Source organism: Natator depressus, chromosome 28 (assembly GCF_965152275.1).
Source record: "Natator depressus isolate rNatDep1 chromosome 28, rNatDep2.hap1, whole genome shotgun sequence".
Lineage (NCBI taxonomy): Eukaryota > Metazoa > Chordata > Testudines > Cheloniidae > Natator > Natator depressus.
In genome coordinates, this window is record NC_134261.1 from 320,063 (window position 1) to 330,322 (window position 10,260).

At 65.4% G+C, this 10,260-nt stretch overlaps 1 protein-coding gene across 1 annotated transcript; it reads left to right on the forward strand.

The window, feature by feature from the left end:
• Positions 1 to 949: 949 nt before the first annotated feature.
• On the forward strand, positions 950 to 9,482 carry NAT16 (N-acetyltransferase 16 (putative)). Its single transcript, XM_074941209.1, is given in 5 exon segments — positions 950 to 1,946; positions 3,726 to 3,840; positions 3,843 to 3,931; positions 7,018 to 7,242; positions 8,834 to 9,482. Coding segments are annotated over 4 exon segments (969 nt in total). The 5' UTR covers positions 950 to 1,946; positions 3,726 to 3,740; the 3' UTR covers positions 9,389 to 9,482.
• Positions 9,483 to 10,260: the final 778 nt, after the last annotated feature.

The following is a 10,260-nucleotide window of genomic DNA, read 5'->3' on the forward strand; positions in this document are numbered from 1 at the left end:
GGCTGCGGGGGAGGGGTCTCTGGGGGTTACAGGGGGATGAGGGGGGAGGGGGTGTCTCTGAAGGGGAGGGGGTCTCGGGGGGCTGCTGGGGGGAGGGGGTGGCTTTGAAGGGGAGGGGGGGGTCTCTGGGGCGGGCTGCTGAGGGAGGGGGTGTCTCCGGCTCTGTTAGTACATCCCCACTTCGTGCTAAGACCCCCCCACCAGGCTGCTGCCCCCCCCTCCGCACCCCCGGTGTGTGTGTGGGGGATGCTGCCGACCCCTCCCCCATTGTTACCAGGGAGCCGTCGCCATTACCCGGACACCTGGGTCCCTGAGGATGCGCCCGGCCTCGGCGGGAAGCGGGGCCCGATCCTCCCTCTTCCCCCCCCGCCCCGCTTTCCCCTGGGGACAAAGGCTGGGGGGCGGGGAGATTGTCACCCCCCCCACCCCGAGCCCCTGCCATGGGCAGCGGGGGGCGCACGGTAGGTGCCCCGGGGAGGGGCGCAGGGACGGATCCCCGGGTCCCTGCAGTCTCCATCAGCCTGTCCCCCTGACTCCCCCCCGTTCCCCCCCAGCCTATGGCTGTGCCCCCCCCGTTCCCCTTTCCCCACCACCTTTATTATGTAACCTCTTGCTAAGGACAACCCGGGGGGGGGGGGGGGGCTGGCCTTCTTCCTTCCCCATTTCAGCCTCTTCCCCCCCCCGCCCCAATTCCTGCCCCTCCTGGCTGCTTCTCGGGCCCCAGGCGTGACCAGCTCCCCCCCGGAACTGGGGCACTTTCCCTGTGCCCCCCAAATTGGGCAGGGAGGGGGGGCTAGGCAGAGGGACCTGATGCAATCTGAGGTTACCCAGTGTCCCCTGCTCTGCTACTATCCCCCTCCCCCTGCCCCCCACCCATCCCCCTCCCCTGTAGGCAATCCTCTCCCTACACCCTCTCCCTTCGCTGCCCCACAGTAGTGGCCAGCCCGGACCCATGTGGGGCACCCAAGGGTAACCCGCCAGCGAGACCGACTGCCAGGGGCAGCCGTGGGGCAGCTTTTCTCTCCCCTGCCACGTTTCAGCAGTGGCGGGTGCCCGGTCGCCGCACAGGGACCCACAGGGGCAGAGAGCGCTGGTGGCCGGTGCCCCATGGGGCTCTCCCCGGCGCCAGCTGGGAGCCGTTCGGCCCCACGTCCCCCGCCTGCCACCGCGCCCGAGACAGCTGGGCTGGGGCGTCCGTGTGCCTGGGGCAGGCCAGGGGGACCACGGTGGGGCCCGTTTGGGGCCCTGGCCAAAGGGCTCCCATCCAGCAAGAGCAGCATCACCCCTTCCCCCGACCGGCTGGGACCCCGGGCCGAGGGGCCTGGGGGCAGCAGACCCGGGGAGCCACGCGAGAGCCACGTCGGCACCCATGGCCCCGTTTCCAGCGCCCCTGCCATGCCCCGAACCTGGCTCCGGCCGTTTGGCGGGCTGGAGACCCTGGTTTACACTTGGCTCTGTCCTGGCAGCAGCCCCTTTGACGTAACTATTCACAGGGCCCCCCCAACAGAGGGGATAGAGTGGGGTGCTACCTGGGGTCCCCAGCCCTCCCAGCGGGGTCACAGGAGCAGGCAGGGGGGTCCCCATTCAAACCCTGCTTATGGGCAGAGCTGGGGTGCACCGGGATTTCCAACTTCCCATGCACGTGGCTGAGCCCCTGGCCTGGCTCCCGGGAACAGTGAATTAAAGGGGAGCAGGAGGGACCCCCCACCCCCAGCGTTGAACCAGGGTTTCTACTGGCCCTGGCCAGCACCTGCCCCACTGGGCTGCAGCCGACTTCTCGCAGGGGCGCCGACCCCGTTAATATCGAATGTGAGCGGACCAGCGTCGCCAGGCCAGGTTACGGGAGCTGCCCCAGGGACCCCCCCGTCACAGGCGGGGACCCCAACCCCCAGGACAAACACCACATGGGGGACAGCGCCTGGCTCGGGGGCCCGGCCTCATCACAGGTAAAAGAGCCGATGGGAAAACGCCTCCTCCTGCCAATCACCCCAAACGCGTGGCTACACGGGCCCCCAGCTCGGCCCTAACCGAAGGCGAGAAAAGGCAGAACATGCCTGGCCCCACGGCAGCGAGGCCTGGGGGTCCCCGTGCCACGGCCCGGACACCGCGGTCACCCCGGAAGCCGTTCGAACGCGACGTGACACAGGGAAAGCCCGGCAGCTCTGTCCACCCCCCCAGATACGCCCCGGCGGGGTTTTCTAGCTGGGGGGGGCTGGCCCCCCACATTAATAAGACCTGACGCATCCCCCTCCTCCTCATGCCCCCCCCCCACAAGCAGATTAACACGGTCTGTTTTTAACCGAGCGCTGAGAGATGCCGAACGCCGACTCTTCCAAAACCGAACCCCTCCCCCACAGTGGGGGGGGGGAGGCAGGGATGGGGGGGTTCACAGCATCTTCCCAGCCCGCCTCTCCCCCCGTGTGACCCTAAGGGGCAGGCCAGGAGAAGAGGGTACAGATTGGGCCCATCCAGCCTCGTACCCCTTCCCTCCACCCCAGTTCAGCCCCATGGGCCTGGCCTCCTCTGTATCCCCCCCCCCAGCCCAAACCAGACGGGTGGGCCCAGATCCGGGGGTGTCTATGGGGCGGGGGGGGTGCACAGGGGCTCTGTGAGCGTTTGGTGGGGGCAGGGCGTTTGAGGGGGGACAGGGAGGGTGAGGGGAGCTGGGTGGGAAGGAGTTTTTCCATGGAGCCCTGGGATCGCAGGCGCCAGACGCCAGGGGGATGGGCCCGGGCTAGGGTGGGGGAGGGGAACTGGCCCGACCTGTCTTGTCCATGACAAGGGGACCAATGGGGAGAGGGGGTAAGCCCCCCATCCGTCCCCCCCAGCCCTGGGGATGGGGGGAGGGAGGTCCCAGAAATGAGACCCTGCAGCAGCCCCTGCCCCACACATGTCACACACACCCCCCCGGGTCTGCAGCCGCCCCAGGGCATACGATCCCTGGGGTAGAGCAAGGACCAGCGTTGGGCCCCGGCCCCGCCCGGGCAGAACAGAGACAGGGGTGGGGACGGCTGGATACAGGGGTGAGGGGCTGGCTGGAGGGGTGCACCAGCGTGGATGTGGGCCCTGCCCCCCAAGACTCTGTCCCTCCTTAGGGGGGGCCGGGATGAATATTTCAGGGGGGGAGAGTGGGTCGGGTTCCCGGGCCAGACGTTTCCGTCTCACATGGCGCAGCTGTACACCCGCCTCCCCCCGCAGGCCCGCCTCGGGTTCCCTTGAATATTCATGGCCAGCTCCCGGCGCGGTGAAACCAGAGACCCCCAACCTGCCCAGGCAACGTCCGCTCAGGGGAGACGCCTGCTCCGAGGCGGGGAGGCCAGGGCTGTGGGTCGGAGTGAGGGGCACCGGCAGAGCTCGGGGGGCCCCAGGGCTGGGACAACACGGGAGCTGTGGCTGACGACACACACCCAGCTTCCCTTCAGTCCCCACCCCAGTGTGTCCCCCATCAAACCTCTCTTGGACACAAAATTAATCTTCGCTTCCTCTCACTGCATCTCAGCGCCGGGCAAGGAGTCCCCGGGTCACCCGCCGCCCTGCCCCAGAGGTGGGCGCGTCTCAGCGCCGGACGAGGGGTCCCTGTGTCACCGGGCGCCCCGCCCCAGAGGTGGCCGCGTCTCAGAGACTCACCCGGCTGTTAGCGGCGCTGGTGAGCGCGGGTGGGTGGGGCGTCCGTGGCTGGCCCCCCGGCCCGCGGCTGTTTCATGGGCTTTGCTTTCTCCTCGCAGCCCCGCTAGCCAGGCATGAAGTTGGAGCCAGGGCTGAGCAGCGACCCCCAGCTGCAGTTCGTGGTGGCGACGGAGAAGGAGTTTGAGGAGATCCTGGCCATGTCGAAGGGCATCTACGGGGCCTGGATTATCTCCCCAGCCGCTACCACGCCTGGATCCGTGAGCCCAACCGCACCGTGGTGCTGGCCAAGAAGAACGGAGCCGTGGTGGGTGGGAAGTCGGACCCGGCGGTGCCTGCAGGGGGCAGCACCTAGGCCTGAGGGTTACTTGCTCCTGGGGCTCAGTAAGCTGGGTTGGGGGGGTCCCCATGTAAAAAGACCCCAGCTGCCCGCCCCAGAGGTGGCCGCATCTCAGAGCCGGGCGAGGGGTCTCCATGTCACCAGCCGCCCCACCCCAGAGGTGGCCGCATCTCAGCACTGGGCGCGGGGTCCCCGTGTCACCAGCCGCCCTGCCCCAGAGGTGGGCACAGCTCAGCGCCGGGCGAGGGGTCCCTGTGTCACCAGCTGCCCTGCCCCAGAGGTGGCTGCATTGCAGTGCTGGGTGAGGGGTCCCTGTGTAAATAGCCCCGACTGTCTACTCAGAAGTGGCTGCATGTGAAGTCTGTATTTCTGTCATCCCCCATCACCGTGTAGCTTGCAATAGGCCCCCCACCCCGGCTGTCTGCATCCCAGCAACCCACCCCCCACACCTCCCCAGCACGGCCCCTCCCGCTGCCCCATTTCTCGTCTCCCGGCGGGCTCCCTGCTCTGACCTGCTTTGAGCTGCGGCGGGATCGACCCGTGTCCCTGGCTGTTATAGATCCGCATCACGCCTGCGTCAGAGCCAGAGGTGGGCGCATCGCCTGTGAACCCCGCTCCCTGCCCTGGGTTCGGGTCTCGCCTCCAGCCAGGGCAGCCCCCGAACTGTGAGAAACCTGAGCTGACGAGCTGGGCCCGGCTGGTCCGGGTGCAGGAACCACTTGTAATGACTCCAGGTGTCCACCAGATAAAAAGGCCCCCCCCCCCCCCCATGCTACACCTCAGAGGTGGCTGCATCTCAGCATGGGCCAAGGTGGTCCCTGTATAACCAGCCGCTCTGCCCCAGAGGTGGCTGCATCTCAGCGGGGGGGGAGGGCGAGGGGGTCCCTGTATAACCAGCCGCTCTGTCCCAGAGGGGGCTGCATCTCAGGCCGGGCGAGGGGTCCCCATATCACCCGCTGCCCGCCCCAGAGGTGGCTGAATCCTGTGACTGGGGAAATTCATCTTCTGGTCACATATAACCTGGTAATGCCTAAAAGCCTGGCCCTGCCCAGCCCATGAGTGAGATCAGGGCTCTGCCGGAAACTGGTTCTGGGGTGGGGTGGGGTGGGGTGGGGTGGGGGGTCGGGTCAGGCCTAGCGGTTGGGGCAGCGGCAGGCAGGCAGGCAGGCAGGCAGGCAGGCAGGCAGGCAGGGGGCTGGGCTGGGCTGGGCTGGGCTGGGCTGGGCTGGGCTGGGCTGGGCTGGGCTGCAGCCCGTGGGCCTGGTACCCTCCCCTGCAAGCAGGGGAGACTCCCAGGGCCAAGTCTCCTGTGAGGCCTTTATACCTGCCCCGGGCGTCGCCAGCCCAGCCCCTGGCTGGTGGATTGGCTGGAGCCTAGCGCAGGAATGAGTCATCCCCGCATGTGGCTTAATCAGGCTGTAATTAAGGGATGACTCACCCCCTCCCCACAGGCCCCCTTGTGCAGGTGCCACACAGACCCCTCCCGCCCCGTCCCCCGAGGTCAGGGTCCTCTGTCATGCTGGGCGCTGCACAGACCCTCCGGCTGCAAGGCGGGTGGGGGGATTGATTTAAATCATCAGTTTGAACCGGCTTTTCCGTTTGGACTGCCGGTCTTTTTCCAACACAAGGTGCATTCGCACGGGGTGGCTCTAGCCCAGTGGCCCTGTCCCCCTTTCAGGGGTCGGATTTGTCTTGCGTACCCCCAAGTTGCCCCTCACCGAAAAGCGACGTGCTTATGAAAACCAGGCACCAAAATACAGAAGCGAGGACTGAAAAATGGCTGATTTCCTGCTTGTTACCTTCTAATTCCAGAGTAAATCAGCTGGAATATAAATATTGTGTCGTACGCAGAGCAGCATAAAAGGCCTTGTGTAGTTCGGACTGACTTCGCTAGCGTTTGCTCCGTAGCCTGGTGTAAGACTCGGCAAATATTCCCTGAGTGGCTGTACCCCCTGCGACCCCCCGGGGGTACACGTACCCCTGGTTGAGACCTGCTGCTCTAACCATTCAACCGGGGAGATCACCGCTAACTGGGACCTCGACGGGACCTTAGGTCCGTCTGTTTGCTACGCGGGAGGTGGGTTTATCAAGCCGGGATTACCGGGAGGCCACGAGTTACATCGGCCATTGTCCAGCAAAGTTTTCAAAATTCGCCCAGGAGAACGCGAGCAGAGCGTGAGTTCCTACTCACCGGCCTCGCTTGCAAATCAGCCGTTCTCAAGCAGGGGTAAGCGTACCCCTGGGGTGCACAGAGGGCTTCCAGGGGGTCCGCCAGCTCCTAGCGATTCGCCTAGCTTTACAACGGCGACAGAGGAAACCTTTGCGAAGTCAGTACAAACTAAAATTTCACACAGACAAGGCCTGGTTTCTGCTGCTCTGTGTACGACACCCCGAACGGTGAGTACAATATTTATATTCCAGCTGATTTATTTTGTAATTACAGGGTAAAGGCAATTTGTCACGAACACCGCGCTGTGACACGTCTGTGTTTTGGTGTCCGATGTTTGTAAGCACGTCGTTTTTAAGTGAGGTGAAGCTTGGGGGGTAGGCAAGACAAATCAGACCCCTGGAAGGGACACAGCTGTAGGGAAAGGTTGAGAGCTGCTGGCCCGAAATCCCGTAGGCTGATCAGCCAGGCCCTGTCCATAAAGTGTCACCTCCCCGGTGTGAGGTTTCCCCCCGATTCTCTCTTTATGGGGGAGCCGCCTTTAATGCCAAGCGTTTGGGAGAGGCTCCTGGATTCTGCCCGGCTATTTTTCATTTCAGTGTTTGAAGAGAGAATAAATAAGTTTTAGGCCTTAAAAAGATTTGGTATTAAAGTCAAATGACATTTTAAATAAGTTTCTTTTTTTATTTTTTTACACAAGGAAATTAATACACAGCTGAAATAATTAATTCATTAATTCCAGCAGTGGGTCCGTTCCCGCCTTGCCCACGCTCCAGCCGGTGCTAACCCGCTTCTCCCCACCCTCGTTAGCGCCAGCGGTGGGTGGGTTCTCGCCCGGCCGGTGCTAACCCGCCGCCCCCTGCCTCCCCCCCGCTTTCCTCCCCAGATCGGGCTGCAGTCGGTCTGCGTGGTGGACGCCGGAGAGACGGCGCTGGTGGAGGGGCTGCGTGTGGCCCCCTGGGAGCGGGGCAAGGGCGTGGCCGGCGTCCTGCAGCGCTTCTGCACCGAGCTGGTCAAGCAGCAGCATCCCGGCGTCAAGGTGTCGCGGCTGACGCGGGACGACAAGCTGGGCCCCAAGGACTTCAAGAAATACCGGCTGGTCACCAAGCAGGTAGACGCAGGAGGAGGGGATATTAAGTGAATTACGGTAGTGCCCTGGGGGCGGGTGGGGGGACTGAGATCGGGGCACCACACAGCGAGAGACCGGCTGACTAGGTGAAGAAGCATCCTCCCCACTCATGGGGAAACTGAGGCCCAGAGCCTTGCGGTCACTTGCCAGAGGTCACACAGAGCTGGGAAAAGAACCCAGGAGTCCTAGAACCAGGAAAAGAACCCAGGGGCCCCAGAACCGGGGTCCCAGGTGTCACAGAGTGTGTGGGGGGGTCAGGGCCCTGCACCCCCCCACTTCCTGCGATTCACCGTGACTCTCATCCAGCCAGTAACACAGAAGGTTTATTAGACGACAGGAACATGGTCTAACACAGAGCTTGCAGGTGCAGAGAACAGGACCCCTCAGCCGGGTCCATGTGGGGGCAGGGGGCCTCCCTCCTTTTCCCCAGCCAGCCCCAAACCTGAGACTCCCTCCAGCCCCTCCTCGCCTTTGTCTCTTTCCCGGGCCAGGAGGCCACCTGATCTCTTCGTTCTCCAACCCCTTCAACTCGCACCTTGCGGGGAGGGGCCCAGGCCACCAGTCCCCAGGAGACAGGGTGTTGGCCATTCTCTGTGTAGACACCATCCCACTGGCCCTCTAGGGCTCTGCCACAATCACGCCCCTCCCCCCCGATCTCCCCACCTAGAGACTTAAGAAATGCCTAGGGGAAACTGAGGCATCCACACAGTATCCAGAGAACATATTAAGAACATTCCCACTTTGTGACACAAGGCACAGATCCCAGGGGCCCCAGAACCTGGCACAGATCCCAGGGGCCCCAGAACCTGGCACAGATCCCAGGGGCCCCAGACCCGGGCACAGAACCCAGGGGCCCTAGACCCGGGCACAGAACCCAGGGGCCCCGACTCCTAGCCCAACGCATTCGCCCCCAGCCCAGCCACCCTCTCGTGAGGGGCCTGTGGTGGGCCTCCTGCACCTGGCTCTGGGACCCACCCTGGGAAGCCTGGGAGGTGATGGGGGAAGGGGGGGTGATGGGGAAAGGACCCCCAGAGGGCTCAGGGCTGCAGAGCCCAGTGGGAACCCACTGCAGCAGCGCTGTCTAATTCCCCCAGAGCAGCGCGAGCCGTGGGGGTCCAGCAGCCCCTGCCTGGGGGTGGAGGTGGGGGGATCTCTGCCGCCCGGGGCAGGGGGTCTCTGGCGGATTCGGCCGCGCTCGGCGGCGGATGGGTTGGCTCTGGGCTGCCAGGCCTCTCCGCCTAGGGTCAGTCTGGCCATCACGCTGGTATCTGGCTCCCGGGAAGGTCGTGGCTGCTGACCCACTTTCCCCAGCCATACGAGCCAGCTGAGCGGTGCCTGGCGGGCGCGGGGGGGGGGGGGGGGGGGGGGTTAGTTCAATTAGAGGAAATCAGTCGTGTCATGAAATGGAGCAGCAGCCAGGGGGGCAGGCGGGGGCAGGGGGAGGAGCCAGGACTCCTGGGTTCTCTGTCCTGGAGGGGACAGGGCCCGTGCCCCATTCCCCGCCCCCCTGAGCCAGCCCGTGGGGAGTTCCCCGAGTCCCCCGGCCGGCTTACCTGCGCCTCTCCCCCTCCAGGGCATCCTGCTGGTGCGGTTCAACGCGGCGGAGCTGCTGGCCCGGCTGGACGCGGCGGTGGCCCAGCTGCGGGCGGGCGGCTTCCAGCCGCTGCCCACGGAGGCCCTGGAGCCGGGCGAGGTGCGGGCCCTGGTGCTGAGCCCGGCCTTCCAGAGCGAGGTCCTGCCCGGCCGCACCATCATCCAGGACTGGCAGCCCTACCGGCCCAGCGAGCCCAACCTGGCCCTGCTGCAGCAGAAGCAGCTGCACTGGGTGGTGGATTGCAAGGCCCGGCCCACGGCCGCCTCGCTCTGCACCCAGCCCTTCCCCATCCCGCTGGGCGAGGACTGGGTCTACCTCAACATCGACGCCTTCGGCCGCCAGCCCGCCCACCTCAAGAGCCAGCTGCTACACCACCTGCGGGCCCGCCTGCCGGCCCTGCGGGGCTGCGTCATGTGCCAGCTCTTCCTGGAGCCCAGCCTCTGGGGGGAGCTGGCCGAGTTCTGCCGGGCCGGCCTGCGGCTGGAGCTGGCCAAGGGCTACACCGAGCAGTACCTGCTGGAGGCCGACATCTAGGGGGAGCGAGCCCCGCCCCCCGCCCGCCCGCTTCCTGGTCCCGCAGACGCACTTTCTCAGCCTTGGTCCCCCCCCGCCCCCCACCCCCTTCCTGGCCCGCTAGAGGAGCTCCCCTAGGAGACGTGGCCCCCCCCACCTGCTTGGCAAGCCCTTGCGACGGTCAGCGGAGCTGAGCCAGGGTCGGCGTGGCGAGTGGTCCGGCGACAGCCCAGGGATGGATGAGGGAGCCCAGCGACGGTTGACACGGCGACAGGGCCCAGTGATGGTGGGCACGGTGATGGAGCCCAGCGACGGTTGACACGGCGACAGGGCCCAGTGATGGTGGGCACGGTGATGGAGCCCAGCGACGGTTGACACGGCGACGGGGCCCAGTGATGGTGGGCACGGTGATGGAGCCCAGCGACGGTTGACACGGCGACGGGGCCCAGTGATGGTGGGCACGGTGATGGAGCCCAGCGACGGTTGACACGGCGACGGGGCCCAGTGATGGTTGAGGGAGCCTAGCAGCCGTTGACAAGACAACAGCGCCCTGCACCGGTTGACAGACCCTCCCACAGGCTGCCGGATCCCTCGAGGGGTCGCCATGGCTGATGGAAACCCTTGTACAGGGCTCAGCTCTCCCCTCCCGCCCCCCCCCCCAAAAAAACCCACCTGGAAGCTGGGCCTAGAGCCCCCCCCGCCCCTCTAGTGATGCCTCTAAACCGAGTGACGTGCAATATAGAGTCTCATAAACGGAGATATATTTATAAAGTCGCCTGCAACAAGAGTGTGTCCCCCCCGCACTAGCGCTGGAGCCCGTCTGCCCCCCCATCCCACCGCCGGATCCCCTCCTCCCCGCACTGCACACTAACTCCCCCCCCCGGGCTAGGTTG